Source organism: Mus musculus, chromosome 14 (genome assembly GCF_000001635.26).
Source record: "Mus musculus strain C57BL/6J chromosome 14, GRCm38.p6 C57BL/6J".
Taxonomy (NCBI): Eukaryota; Metazoa; Chordata; class Mammalia; order Rodentia; family Muridae; genus Mus; species Mus musculus.
In genome coordinates this window covers 115,821,920-115,838,350 of record NC_000080.6, presented here as the reverse complement: position 1 = coordinate 115,838,350, position 16,431 = coordinate 115,821,920, and the positions used below count along the sequence as shown (strand labels likewise).

General features: G+C 37.3%; 1 protein-coding gene across 6 annotated transcripts in view; it reads right to left on the bottom strand.

The window, feature by feature from the left end:
- Gpc5 (glypican 5) overlaps positions 1–16,431 on the bottom strand; it is a 1,432,992-nt gene that overhangs the window by 686,842 nt on the left and 729,719 nt on the right. Inside the window, exon 8 of one of the 6 annotated variants that reach the window (XM_006518321.3) lies at positions 1,276–9,464. The exons of 4 other annotated variants lie outside the window; for them this stretch is intronic. In XM_006518321.3, coding sequence (XP_006518384.1) covers positions 9,463–9,464 — 2 coding nt within the window. In that variant the 3' untranslated portion in view covers positions 1,276–9,462. One more of the 6 variants, XM_006518320.4, reaches the window with a different exon arrangement.

Genomic DNA, 16,431 nt, shown 5'->3' with positions numbered 1-16,431 from the left:
TCTCAGCAAGGCAATTTAACACTCCGAGCTTCCCCTCTGTTAGTTTTTCTTTCTTGAGAAAATAAGCATAGTATTTTCTGAGTATTAGGAGAATCAACTGTCCTGAAGACAAGATGGTGTTTGGATGGAGTCAATACATTTTAGGTCCTGAGAGTTAGATAGAGATACAAGGTGGAGCAAGAGGTTGAATGTCAATCCTTCGAGTTGACAAACATGAAGAACCAGCTAAACCTTCATATGAAATGCATTATGCAAACTTCCTGTTTTTTTTTAATTAAATTCAGCATATAATTTACTCGTGCCTGAGTAGACCTTGCAAATATAAACTTTTAAATTTGAAGAATTGATAGCTACAGCCATGTTAAAATACCTAACATATAGTTTTTCATAAGCTAAAAGTATTTACTTTTGAATTCTTTACACTACGTCTGCACAATACAAATAAATACATGTTATTTTTAAAATATCTATTTTGTTTATGTGTATAAGTGTGTATCTGTGTGAATATATACCATGTGTGTGCATGGGTGCATGTGGGTGCCAAAGGAAGCCAAAAGAGGGCAACAGACCTGGTGGAGCTGGAAACAGCCAGCTGAGGCCCTTATACTTGCCAGGTGGAGGTGGGTGGAATATCCCCAAGAGGGGATGCCTCAGAGAGGGCTGCATGGGTGTGTTCACAGCAGCAAGTGATCTTGTAAGCAACTTCTAACGTGTCAAACAAGGCATCTCTACTGTTTTCAGTTAGAATAGTCTCCAAGATTTAGAACTTTGCTGTCAAAAGACTTACTGATGATCATATTTTCTTTTTTTCTTCCTCCTCCTAGTTTATTCAGATAGCAGAAGTATTTTCATTTTATGGTGCATTTTTTTGGTGTAGGTTAGGCTCCGAGTTTACCATGGCACAAAATTATAGACATACAAAGATTGTTATTTCTGTAACTGTAGAGATGTGTACAGTCTTGCAAGTAGAGATGCATAAATAAAACTGTAGTAGTTCATGGTACATATAGCTTCAGTTGAAAAGCAGTATTGAAATTTGGGGACAAGAAAGTAGTGAGTAGGTAAGGGAGACTCCACCGCCATGAAAAGAATAATGCTTTTTCTTGGAAGTGCTTCCCTGATAAGTTGGATGGGTTTGACCTATCCTCTCTCTTCTCTCCTCTCTCTCTCTCTCTCTCTCTCTCTCTCTCTCTCTCTCTCTCTCTCTCTCTCTCATGTGTTGCTTTGCCCTTCTCCACGTTGAGACAAAGCACAAAGGTTCACACTGGATACATATTCTTAACCATGGACTTCATATTCTCTAGCACCATAGAAATCATTTATTGTCTTCACAGATTAGTCTGTGGTTATGGTACAAACCAGTCAGTGGACTAAGACATCTGAGCAATAAAGAGTTGTGCACTCCATGACAGCAACACAAAGAATGGAGGATCTTGTGGAGGCAAAAACTCTCATGAAAGAGAATACAGTGAATATGAATAGTCAGCCACATTTGTATAAGAAAAAAACAATCGAGCGTCCAGGCCATAGCTAACTAAATCTTGCCCCTTTCACCTGCATGAGGTGCATCAAAGCACCTCACAACACACAGGCTGGCTCCAGTTGCTGCCCTTGTGGCATATCTGTTGTCACATTTGCATTTCAAGCCTCCCAGCCATTATCAGCAGTGGGTTTTCATTGTAAGTCCATACTTGAAACACCCTCTCATCTCCAATGTTATATCAGAAGCTGACATATCGTTGTGGATCTTCTCCAGCTGCATACACAATTCTGTGATTGAGAGAGTACAGAGATTGAGTCCAGGGTGAGGACTCCACGATGATTTACGCACAAATGCACTACTTTCGTTCTGTCTTGAATTATGAACTAGTACATTTTGTTATTTTTAGCTGAAAAGGGAAATAATTTGTTTCAGTGCAGATATTTATATGTAGAAATTGAATTACTAGTGTGCTTTCAACCTCTAAAATGAACATAACATTCAATGTGTTTTTAATAAACTCTCAATAATTTTTCATGATTACAGTTGTCAGATAAATTTACCTCAAATTTTAGAAAAAAGAAGAATAGAAAAATGTGTGTATTTGTCATGCAAATGTACTGTTTTCTTGCTCACTTATTATAAATTATGTATTCTATTTAAATAATGTGCAATCTTATGCCTGGACATAGAAATAATGTAATCAAAGAGGAAAGCTTCTTCGCGATTTCTTAGCCCGTGAAATTAATGAATGCTTTCGTCTACTATAGATATGCAATGCCACAATTACCAAATACTTCAATGAACAATCCTTTCTCCTTTCACAACCCAAATTAAAAATAAACTAAACTCATGTTGCTGACTTTTTTATTATTTTCAGATAATTAGGATAAATGTTAAGAGGAACAAACACTGTTATTATGCAACTCCACTTGCTGAATCAATTGCACGGATAATTGGATAATTCCTTGAAACAATGGGCCCTCCACCTATTATTATTTTAATTAATGGAGTTATTCAGCCAAATTTGTTAAATTGTCACACCAAAATTCAGCAGAAATCCCAGAGAATGAATGATGGCCCATCCCTGCAGGCACAGCCTCCCCTTATCACCCTTCCATTCAAGGTGGGCATATTTGTCACAGTCCTGGAACAACACTGATATTATCATGTAAACACCTTCACTGACTTCAGAGCTCCTTTTGGTGTTGGGCCATCTGTGCATTGTGACAAATATATAATGGTCCATGACAAGCACTGACAGATCACGCAAAAAGCTTTCCATGTTGCGAAGAGTCCTCTGTGCTTCTCTCTTCCCCTTCCTTCCTCTATCACCCCTAGCAACCACTGATGGTTCTACTACCTCCATGGTTTTGCTTTTCTGAGATTACAACCATATATCACATATCATTCTCAGGTTGGCTTTTTCTCCCTGCTGTCTGCTTTTGTCCAAAGCCTGGTAGCTCATTCATCTCCAGTTGTTGAATAATCCCACGATGCACATGTACATCTCGGGAAGCAATGGATATAGTTGATTTAAATATCCATTTTTATTGTGTGTTCAATTAATACCTCCAGTTACTGTGGGTTGTATGATTCTTAGAACTTACAGAAATGTGTAAGGTAAACTGCATGCGTACTGGCTGTCTTACTTTCCAGTTCCTCCTCAATGATCGCAGGTCCCCATTGATTCATTCACCATCACCAGTGTTCAAAATTTGACTGTTCTCAGGACTGCGAAAAGGGGTATCAGTATTATTTTAATTTGCAACTCCTTAATAACATACAATGTTTACCTCTGCAGTTCTCTGCACTTTTTCAGCGATGGCTTTGTCTCATGCACCTGGATGGTCTGCTGTTGGGTGAACATCCATCAAGGACTATTATGGCCCTGATGGGTACTAGTGACTTTCTCATTATGTATGCCCCCTTTCGGTCCTTCACAACCTTCCTGACTAGCTTGCCCCCGTGGCTTGCTCCTAGTTTTGTCTCCTCCGAGCTTCCAGAATCCACGCTATTGCATGCATGTGTTTGTGCTATTGCACATGCATGTGTTTGTGCTATTGCATGCATGTGTTTGTGCTGTTGCACTTCCTGTCACTTCTTCACAGAGTCCATTTACCAGGAGTCCTGAAGATTCGGCCATGTGCTCATCACTACTCTGAATCACTTTCAAATAATATTCTACAGTTCACAGGTAGGGGACAATGATATCACAGGTAGGGGACAATGATATCACAGGTAGGGGACAATGATATCAAAGTATCAAGCGTCCTATGTCCAGTTACTTGTACCCATGGACGTGCACTGCACTAATACTTAAGTACACATAAGTGCACATATAAACATATATAGCTCATAAATGTACATGCTCTATTTCATTTTTCTAGTATTACTAATATAATATAAAAAGTGTTAGATCAGTTACATATAATGACGTTAATTTCCTTAGGTTTTTATTCTATGAAATTATTGTCATTATGTAGATCTAGGTTTATAATTTATAACATTTTTTTCTCTTTAGTGTATAGATATTTTATCGACTATTTGTCACAAAACAACCAAGTTTTTCAAATTGTGCTTGTGTTCAGTTTTGCCTTAATTCCTGATGGGTAAATCCTCAGAGTATAGATTACTCTGCTGGCATTATTTTTCTCTCTCCTCATTTGGTTAGGATGGTTTCTGAAAAGCTAAATGTAATTTTCAGTTTTCTTCCTGCGTGTGTTTTTTACTTTGTCATTGTTTCTTCAATAGACTGTATATATTTGATTGTTCGGAAGCTTCTTTGCAATGAGCTAAGGTGTGGATCCTTGTCCACTTGGTTTAGTTTGGTTTTCTCATATACGGCTTGGTATTTTCTGAGCTACGTGGATCAGTCTTTGTTTGACACTAATTTGGGGTGATTTGTCAGCCATCACTGCTTTAAGTGTGATTTATCCCCCTTTCTTTCTGATTACTCCCCTGTTGTCTGTATGTTTTATGTTTTACTTCCTGTATTTTTTACACATTTTTCTGGACAGTCTTTCTTTTTGTTACATCTTTCCTCCTCATGCCACAACTTCTGAGGATTCTGTTTTGATATTCTCATGCTTGGGGCTCTTTACATAACTCAAACTACTGTGCCCATCTGAAGAGTCTTCATTTCAGCAACAGTGTTTGGTTTTCTAGTGCTTCTTTTTATGTCTTCCTTATAGAACATCTTTCTCTCTACTTACCTTATCCACCTGTTTTTGCATTTTTGCCTACCTCCATTAAAGATTTTACCATGTTAAACTCAGATATTCATTCTTAAACTGAGCCTTATAATCCTGAAATTACTACTATGTGTTACTCTCACTGGAGAGTGTTTTCTAACTATATTTTGCTCCTTTTTTTTTTTTTTTATGATTTGTCTCATTTGTTAGCAAACCAGATATGCCCTGGGTAGATGAACCTTTAATCAGTAGTAATTTGCCTAGGGAGGAGCAATGTCCTCTGAGGCTATGAACTCAGTTAGTGATCCTTGACTCTCCTCAGATGGATAGAAGGGTCGGGGCTCACCAGTGTTGGGTGACTTCCTTCCACCAGGTATGCTATTTTGGGATGAAAACCTACACATCAGACACGGGCAAAGTTTCTACTACGGGCAGGGATGTTAAAAGGAATGAGGGTCTGGGGGTGATTCCTCATTGCTCCACTGGAAATAGGGGGAAGCTTTTGACTTTTCCTCTGTGAGGACCATTTTAGAGCCCTGAAGGTAACACACACACACACACACACACACACACACACACACACACACACCAGTGCTGGGATTCTGAAATGATTGTATCTTTAGGTTGACCCCTACATTATCAGTGTAGTTTAGACAGCCCCATCCCATAGCTTAAGCTGCCCCACCCCACAGTTTAGGCTGCCCCACCCCTCAGCTATGTTGGCCCCACCTCTCAACTGGATCTCACAGTGCCCTAAGATACTGAGCTTCTCTGTGGCTAAATTGTGACCCCTGGATCCACCTATCAAAATAACCTAGTATTAGAGGGAGTGGTTGCCTGTGACCTCTATTCTATAACAGTATACAAAGTGCTTGGCTGTCAAGGAGTGAAGACTCTGCCAACTCCACCCCTGCTGACACAGCAAACAGAAGTTACTATAAAGTGTCCACTATGCCATTCCCTCCACGCTCAAATTAAGAATGAAAATAAGTGTGCACAGTCATGATTTTAATTGTTTAATTCAGAAAAAGTATATGTAAATATTTACAAATCAATCCTTCTTAGCCTACATATCAAAAATAAAGTGTTAAAGCAGTAGACATATGATTAGGGACTAGTCCATGAGTGAAATGGGGAATAATGCCTTTTAATCTTATACACAGGATCTCAGAGAAAGTGGAGGGGCCAGGCTATGCACATTCTGAACAATGGCTTCCTCTCTCCTCATTGTCTTGACTCTTTTCAAAGCTGTCATCTGTTTACTCTATTCCTACTCTCATCCTAACAACCAATGAGGAGAGGGCTTGTTCAGAGGTGTGCCCCCACTCAAGCATGCTGCTCCTAAATTATCCAGGTACAAACGAAAAAATCAACTTGTTGATGCTATATGTTTATTAGTCATCGTAAAAGTCCTGCTCTCTCAAGGACGAGCTATTGGAGACAATGACTGATTGATGCGTCTGATTTCACAAGACTGAGCATGTGAGTGTGTGTGTATGGGGGGGAAGTGATGGGGTGGATAGTGAAGGGGGTGTTGTGGCAGACTCTTACGAATGAATGGGGTTAGCTGTGTGGTGAGAAACACAGGGAACTCCTGTACATGGGAAGAGGAGGCTGAGGACCAAGAACTCAGTATATCGTTCTTTGCTATACAGTGACTTCTAGGCGAGTCTGGGCCACGTGGGACCATGTTCCAATACAACAAACAAACAAACTGCACAAAGAGCCAAAATACTTTAGTAGAATTCTCATTATAAAGTAATTAAATACACACGAGACGCATATTTGTGGTTAAAAAAGAGAAAATAAATCTTGAGAGTAAAGAAAATTTTATTTCGTCTCTCATCATAAGGTGCTGCATATGAGTATTTAAGTCTGAGAACGGAGGGAACAATGATGGAAGAAATTAATAGCTTCTAAATGAGGCAACTTCCTTTTATTCTCAACAGCTGCTCATTTTTACTTATTGTGCACATCTTTACCCAAAATGACAAAAGTAAAATTATTCTTTAGGAAGTTAATCACACGTGTCTCATTATTTCAAATAAAATGTTCTAAAAGCCCAGAGTCTTTGTACTTGGGGACTCATCTCTGCAAAGCACTCCTTGAATAACGTCAGCGAGGACTATGGCGCCACCTGGTGGTACGAAGCAGTATCGCTTTTAATCGTCAGGAGCATTTTTCTAGCTCATTGGGATCCTGATGAGGAATTGTAAAGAAACACTGGGTATTCTTAAACATATATTAACTTTATACTACTACATACATACTTTGTTCAGTTTTAATCCATTCACAACATTGCATAATGCCAAATTAATACAAAGTATTAGTGAGTGGAGAGTAATATTGCATTAACCTCACATTTTATTGTTTTAATTGATTTTTATCTTTTTTTTTTTTTTACTGTCCAGTTACTACTGACACTATAATATGCTTAAAGATAGGAGCTTTGCATGGCTGCCCTCTGAGAGACCCAACAAGCAGCTGAAGTTAGACATAGACTTATACCCAACCAATGGTCAGAAGCCCGGGATCCCTGTGGTTGAATTAGGGAAAGGCTGGGAGGAGCTGAGGAGGAGGGGGTAACTCCATAGGAAGACCCAAGTCTCAATAAAGTCACATTTAAAATTCCTAGGTTAATTGTAATTGATTTTAAATTTGTACTGCTTTCAAGAGAAAAAAAAAAGTTACAATCTAGGGTATGGCATTGTAAGATGTGTGTGTGTGTGTGTGTGTGTGTGTGTGTGTGTGTGTGTGTGTGTACTTGGGCATGCCTTCCTTTGGAGTCTGACCTGTGGACGGACATGGGGATTGCACTGAGGGTTTTCATACATGTTGACTAGGATTTTAAAGTACACATGGTGGGGGGGGGGGGGAACCAGGGCTCCAGCTGGATATGTAGCAGAGGATAGCCTTGTCAGGCATCAATGGGAGGGGAGCCCCTTGGTCCTGTGGAGGCTCGATGACTCAGCGATGACTCAGCGTAAGGGAATGCAAGGGCACTGAGGCAGGAGTGGATGGATGGGTGAGTGAGCACTCTCATAGAGGCAGGGGGTACACAGGAGGGGATAAGGGGTTTGTGGAGGGGAAACTGGGAAGGAGGATAACGTTTGAAATGTAAATAAATAAAAAACCAATAAATATATTTAAAAGAATTACATTTTAACATTATAGATCCATACCTGTTTTTCTCTTTATATGTGCTTGTTTATGCACTTTTATTTGTTCATGATTACATCCAATGAAGCGGTTCGTTATAGCAGAAAGGTTTTATTTGCCAAGATGCTAGGTAAATATCACACTTAAATGGTGTAAACATTCCAAATCAAGTTTTGAGAAATTCTCCACCAACTAAGTACATCCGTGCTAATCATTAACTACCTGAAAACTGTTCAGGGATTATTTTGATCAAAAGGTCCAAATATTTGCATGTAGTTTCTCACACTAGAAATATCAAATTAAGTGCTAACTGGTACATTACATTTGGTTTGTACATTTGTACATTTGTAATTCCTTGCAAAAGCTGAACTCATTATAAATATGTACATATGACTACTATTAAACTAAATGTTTAGATGGATAGAAGATGGAAGAAAAGTAGCTAGACAGCTTAAGTTTTCACCTCAACTCAAGGCAAATTTGCCTTGAAGGTAACACATAATCACTACATCCTATGACAATGGCAATACTTCTGTGAATCAATTCACATTAAGGTTACTTTCACATTTTATTTCTCATACCATATATCAAGATAAATATATTTAAACTCCAAATTCATATTTGTATTTAAATTATTGAAATTATAGTACATTTAAAGGTTGAGAAAAATTGCTTCCAAATGTTTCCCATGAAGATTAATTTCCTGGCCATACCATTTGAAGAAGTAGCAATATTAGGACATGCATTCATAACTTTATTCCCCTTGGAAGCCCAACTTTGCATTGAATCTTTAGTAGCTGGTTATGCTGTGTTCATTTAACCTTAAGTTAATATTTCATTAATGCTTCAAAGCTCTGTTTTTCTCTCTATTTCTCACTAATTGAATCACAGTTAGCATTCGGCATTTGTATATATTTTGAACTGGAGAATATCAAGCTGAATAAATAAATAATACAGCACAATATATACTGTATGCAGCTGGGTAGCAGGCTAATGTTTCACCGCAATAAACACTTTCTCAACCTTAAAATGCAGCGTTAACAAGGAGCTGTGCTATGTGATGCTTTCTTTCATTTATTTTTAAATGGAGTTAAGCTGCTATCATTAAATCCATACCCATAGATCTTTTGTCAGTGGCATGAATTCAGCTGGATCTAAAGAGCACCATTCCTCTGTAGCTGGAAAGACAACATGCCTGTTATTTTTTGAGGCATTATTGAAAGGTTATTTCTTTCTGACGATGTTCCAGAATATATCTTTATCAAAAGTGACATAACATTTTGCTTTCTTCTCTGGATAACCAAGACACTGTCTTGAGGAGTCAAAAATCTCCCAAAGTCCATTCCACAGAGTGTCAGAAAAGTCAGCTTAGTGATTTGAAATTGTTGAGTAGTCATTTTTACACATATTATCAGCCCAAGGAGAAAAATCCCCACACATATAAGTGTCATCCTGCAGTGTATGGGTGTTCAGGGTCTCAGTGATGCATAATCCCACACAGGAGACACTTAACAGAGCCACTCTGATGGTTGTCTCTTGGGCAATGATCAGCAGGGCGTGGTGCAAACACCTATGTACAGATCCATGATGTTGCCTTGTTCTTCCAAATTTGATAATCTCCAAAAGTTATTCTGTAAAGTTATCACAGATTTCACCTTCAGAGCACTGGTAAGTTATGATTTTCCCCATACCTTATACAATTACTCAAATTCTTCATTAGTGTGAACTTCTTTGCCTGGCAGACTGATAGAACTCATTTTGGATATATCTTTAGTTAATTGTGCTGATAATTTTGCATTAAAAGTCATTCTGTGTGCAGTTTAAAAAATCAACAATGAATAAACAAAGACAAAGTTTTGGAGTTAAGTAATAAAAAAAATCCTCAGATGATATTTTTATAGTAATATCACATACTAAGGAAACATTTAAAAAATATCCCCATATATCTGTGTGAATAAAAATAATAAAACTAACTTTACTTAAAGTTCACAGTTGGAACTGATGAGAGAGCCTCCTCTCTGTGGTATCATGCAGGCTTCCAGAGGAGAGAAGCAACCAAGAGTCCTATAAACCAAAGGAATAACTCCCATAGCATATTATCCCTGAAGATGCAGTAGTGGCACCAGTACCTTGGTGGTAACCAACAGTTCTCCAGTTGAAACCTGCCTAACAAGAGGGAAATCGTGCCCGGATACTAAAAACCTAGCCAATAATGATAGCATATAAAATATTTTAAAAGACATAATATCTTTAGATCTCTCAAAGAATACAGATTTTAAAATGAAACGATGTTTAATATTTGACTGGGGTTTCTAAGTTTAGGCAGTTAAGGATTACATTTGGTTACTTAAGGGGTGGGTTTTAGTGAAATGACAGAAGCTAAAGCCTTGTATCATAAGAAGAAGTGCAATATGGGAAATGGAAATAGTCCACCAAGCTAGGACACACAGAAATCTTGCTTTTCAAAGTTGTCTTGGAAAAGGATCCATCAAAGGGCATATCAATAAATATAGAAATCTAACCTTCAAAAGAGACTCTTCATTCTGGACAAAATATTCACTCTTTCTGAAATTCTAAAGGAGCTCCTTAACTAATGCAGTTTGATAATCTACTTGTGCATGTGCGTGTGAGTGTGTGTGTGCGTGCGTGTGTGCATGTGTGTGTGTGTGCGTATGCGTGTGTGTGTGAGTGTGTATTGAGAGATTTCCCATAGATTTCTGTTCTAAGCTTGAAGCGTTTCTCTATTGTAAATGTTTCATACTGTAGATATGCTTAAAATAGAAACAAAGCTCCTACAATTTATTTTTAATAAAAATAAAACACTATGAACAAATCTTATTACCCCAAACCAAAGCCAGATTGGACAACAATACTGTAAGGTAAAATAATACCAATGCTTTAGAGTATATGAAATGGATTTTTTACAATAATTAAGGTTGAGTGTTCTTAAAAACTCATAAACTGTAATAAATTTCAACAGTAATCATGATCAGATTAAAACAAAATATAAATACAATCAAAGAGAAAGTTAGCAAGTGGAATGATGTGTGTTAGGGCAGCAAATAGAATGAATGTGTCTTGCTGTTAAATTCTTATAAATAGAAGTGGGAAATTGTGGTGGGTGATCTAATTAGGGAGAGAGAGGGATATAAATGCAGAAGAAAGAGGGTAAGGTATCAGTAAGATGTCTGAAAATTTATAAGGAAGTATAAACAATTTATCTAAAAAATGGATATAAGAAATGTAAGTCGGCATATAAATATACATATAAGGTTAAATGACAATTTTCCATCTGTCTGACATTGCTCCAAATGCAAAAGATGACCTAACAAAACATTCCAACAGCACGTAAGAGATGCTTTCTTTTGAGTTATCGGTCAGAAGTAAGTCTTATATCCAAGTCTCAAAACATTACAGATATTATCACTGTCTTTGGCTAACCCCTAAGCTGTAGAATGTAAGTTTCCATTTGTTGAAGACACAAGACTTTATACACAAGGCCCAGAAGCCTGGAGCTAAAATTGGCCTGAAAGCTTTCTCTCTGAGGTACCATGTAAGCTTTCATAGCAGGAAAATGACTAACAGTCTTACCCAGCATGAAATCTACAAACCAGAGCAATGAGCAGCATGGTACCATAACACTCAGGGTGTAGCAGTGGCACATATACCATGGTGGTAACCAATTGCACTTAAGATCTGCTCAACATAAGGAAAATCATGCCTGGTACTGGAAATCTAACCACCTATCTAGAGCTAGTGAATTTGTAGGTCTTGAATAAGAATCTACAACCACCACTTTATTAAACTACCATAACACCTCCATTCTAAGTACCTGTCACTACACACACAGCAAAGTGTATTTCTAACCTCTAACACAGGAAATGACTTCTTGGAATAGAAATAGACCAGGACGTAAAACCACAGCCAATCAGCATGCAGAGTTGCAGAGCCCAAAGTGTGTGCATATATCTATATCGATACTGATATAGATGTCGATATCAATATCAATATCTATATAGATGTGTGTGTGTGTGTGTGTGTGTGTGTGTGTGTATAAAACTCCTATATCAAAGGGTCAAGGATCATTTGAAAGATAGAGTAGAACAATTTTAAGAGCCAGAGAATCCCAAAGTTTGCTATGAGAGTATGTACCCTAATAGTATCAGAAGCCACACTCACGAATTCTCAACAGTATGACAGCTTTAACAAGGACCAAACAATAAACAGCAATATGGGCAGCATAGTTGCAGAGGGGTGAGCCCACGAGGCTTTCAGCCTACACAAAGATCTTTGAGCAATTAACAAATGTTGAGCATGGCATCAAGAGGCTCCCCCAAAGAAGAGCAAGTCACCTTCTAATGCTGGGCCAGGCTGATAAGAGAGAGGGCAAAGCTTATGCTAGAGAGGGATTTGAGTCAAGGCATTGTTTTACATTAGGCTGAACCAGTGCCAAATTAAAATAGGACTTTTTATTATCTAAAAGTGTTTGGAAAGGCCGTGTGAAAGAACATGCATAAACATCCTATCTACGCGTATGCTACAGATTCTACCCTGCTTGCTAATCTAATTTTACCTATAATAAACCCTCAATGAAAACAAAGTGCACAGTTGATATATCCCATAAAGCAAGCGTTGAAATTTTCTTCCCACTGTGGATTCTGTGGCTGAGACTGTAGTCTACTTTGCCACCTTTGTTTCAACAAACAGAGCTGCAAAGTCATGCATAGGTGTTAAAAAATATTCGATAATTCAAAACTGGACCCAGAGAAGTCAACATTGTCGCAGTGTCATGGAATCACCGAACTATCAATTTTCTCATAATTATGTATTACTTGGCCTAATGCTTTAATTTCAAGCCTTTGTTTTCATTTTCACTTATGTTTTACTGTTCTCTAATAGCTAACTTTATAGCAGGTAAGGAGTAATTCTGGAATTTTAAACTTTAATTCATATTATAAAACATTGAGTTACCATTATAAAAGAAATTACTTCTTAATTATTGTTTGAATAATGGATAATAGTTTGAAAACCACAGCTTGAACTTTAAATGATACTTTTAAGTTTCAGACAGTTTAGGTGCGGACAACCAGATCCAGGGTTCACAGTTCGATTCTGTGAAGACTACATTCTCCATAGCAGGCTTCCCCTTACATATCTGCTCTCCATAATCACCACCTGAAAGTGTCCAGTGACTCTCCCTGTTGGATTTGCATTTAATGTAAATCAGTTTTGGGGATAAATTGGAAATCTGAGTTCTTCTTGCTCATCACTGGATTTTGGTTGTGTTTCCTTTCAACTTCATCTGAGGGCTGTGTTTAAAACTATAACTTTATACTCTATGAATATGTATTTTCTTACCATTTACATAAACCACAATATGAATTTAGTGTGTCAGTACTTTAACATTTTCTGAGGAGGGGAAGTATATGATTAAACTATATAGTATGCATGAATGGAAATGTCATAATGAAACCAGTTGTTTTATACAATAAATACATACTAAGAAAAATGAAAGGAATAGCACCTACTTTTCCTCAGGCTCCTATATGGATATAAACAACAGGTATAAGGTAACATGAAACCCCACAAAGAAGTGCTATTCAAAATTACGTAGAGGGGTCCAAATTCAGGAAAGAGATAGTGATATTTCTACAGTCCTGTGAATATAATTAATATATGTCTATTGCATATAAAATACCTGAGAAAAACTGTAATGAGAATAAGGAAAATCTCCATTGCAGTTAGCATTAACACATAGCAATGAGTCACATATTCAAAGCATTAATTACTCAGCACACCAAGAGAGACCTTGCGTTCATTTTTTGTTTGCTTGATTGAATTCACTCATTAGCTACATTTTTCCCCAAACAGAAAACACTTTCCCAGAATAAATTGGAAGCTGTTTATTATCTGAACTTTTTTTAATACAACAATTGTGTATTTTGGTTCTGATAGTGAATTTTTTAAGCGTTATAGAGGAGATTTCAGGTGTCTGTTATAAAGTAAGTTTTCTTACACTATAAGAGACAGAGCTATCCTAGACTTCTGGAAATAATCAGAGACACACACCCACACTGTTAATCGTTGGTGTGGGACAGGTGTCACCTTCATGACAAATGATAGATGCATCATAATTAATATAGAGGTTTAGTAGTGGAAAAATTCCATATTCACAAGTCATAGGTTCCACACTGAGAAAACAATGGCTCTTTACCATGTACTATCAGAAAGTACTGTGACACAGTTCAGATCGCGTGTGATCATAAAACCTGGAGGTGAAGCATTGAGAGATGTCTTTTCTCATCACTACAAATACTTTCACAAAAAGACAATTGGACTCAAGTGTGCATTTCTATATTTTTTTCCAATTGTCTTTCATAGTTTTCCTTCCCCTTGGGTTAAAATATAATTTTACAGTGTATGTGCTATCAACACAATTGTTGAAAAAGATACTAGCAAAGCCATTTTAGACTGTAGTCTTAATTAATCGCAAGGAGCCTATCAGCACTGCAGAGATTACTGCGGGTGAATGGGTCTCTCCACCTAGCCATTTGGCCTGGGCAGGCAGGGACAGGATTTGGCCCAGAAGCACAAAACTCCCTGTGTGTCATCCAGGTGGGCTATAGACACCTACAGGTTTCACTTTAAGTGATAATGCCATGTGCATGTTGTAGCCATTTAGTACAATGTAAAGGAAAAGGATGTTGAATCAGTAAATGTCAGACTTCAGATTCACATCTAGGTCCATGCTGTTCTCAGGCAAAACCAATAAAATACAAGCATTCCAAGTTATATGGTTTTGTTTAAATTCAAGCTTAGTTTTAAAATTAAAAATTTAAAGTGTAGTTAATGCATCTATAGGTTGCCCTTGTCTTTTTGTGCTTCAAGTCTAAGCATTTATCTGTTGGATGTGTACAGATACCGGTCTCTTATAAAAATGTTGTGTTCTATGGTCAAGAACAAAGCAGGAGCCTAGTGATCACATAAAACAGGCTTAGGTCTTTAGAAGCAAGAGTTAGTATTAAAAATAACGAACAAACTAGAACTCTAGGTGCTCTTGTGCACTCACGGGAACAGAGAGAGCATCACTGGATAAAGCCTTTGGCAGTAAAAGACACTGTGAAAATCATGCCTGATCACCAACTCCACCTTAATGGCTCCTTCATGGAAGACAGCTACTGTGACTCAGTTATGACTTCAGCTGGAGTTTGGGATGTTCAAGGAAATGCTTGTGCGGAGGCTGAGACAGTCTGGTTCAGCTAGAATCCAGCTATTAGAGCAACCATTCTGTGGTCAAGCTTACACATCCTAGAAAACATGAAAAAGTGAATAGCAGAGACCTTTCCCTTGAGACAACTGTGCCTACCTACCCCGTGACCAGGAGGAAGGCACCAGGCTGCCTAGCATCAATTCCAGTGTTACACTATTGCAGAAGGTCTTGTATTTGTCCTTCTCTATTTGCCTTTTGGTTGAAAATTAATTGAATAATGAGGAGTCTATAAAGATTTTTGTTTTCCCATATAGTTAATTTTGAGTCACAGTCTAAATAAGTGGCAAAGTTAGTTTCCCCCAAAGATGTTAATTACGTGTTAGGAACAATGCAGTCATTTCACAATAGTGTATCCCAGATATAGTGCAAAATCCTGTGGTCTATTGGAGAGTTTTCCTAAAGACCAATTAAATTCTTAATTTAATTGACCATTAATTCTTAATGAATGCCTTAAAACTGTTATGCTTAGAGCAGTGTAGATAAATAAAAAAAAAAAACTATTAAAAACTCACAGGCACATTCACCCCTAGGATGTATGCATGTTTGTATAGTAGTATATATGGGAATTATATCATGCATATATTATGTGTGATAGCAGCTACATTATATATATACACACATATATATATACACACATATACATATATATTACTAAGATATCTTTTCTCTGTCTGTCTCTACTCTTTTCTCTCTTCTTTCTTTCCTTCTCTCCTTCCTTCTTTCCTTCAATCCCACTGTTTATTTCCCTTGTTTTAGCAGGAAGAAGATAGGAACCCGGCACAGCTGGAAACTGAGAATTGCTCCTTCTCTTTCCCAGCACACTTGAACTACAAGTAAGTGTGTTCCTCTGTGCCTGGCTCCAATATTAACCACTTCTAGGAAGATATTGCTAATAGTAATGGATAATACATATATACTAGTATAAAATAATACAGCAGCGATATTCTGCCATGTATCAACTACAAGTTACTAATAGTATATATATATATATATATACATATATATATATATATATACACACACACACACACATATATATGCACACACATATATACATATATATACACATGTGCACACATATATACATATACACATATATACACACATATGCACATATGCACATATACACATATACACATATATATTGCAATATTAATATGTACATTAAACCAATTCATATTATACAAATAGGCAAATTAACTCCGGTGGCAAGTAGCTCTGATTTTATGCGTGCTCTCCATGGAATGCTATGAATGACTTATTATGGAAAAAAAACTCATTTCCACAACTGCTGACATGCTTTTCAGGATTTTTGTTTGACGACTGCC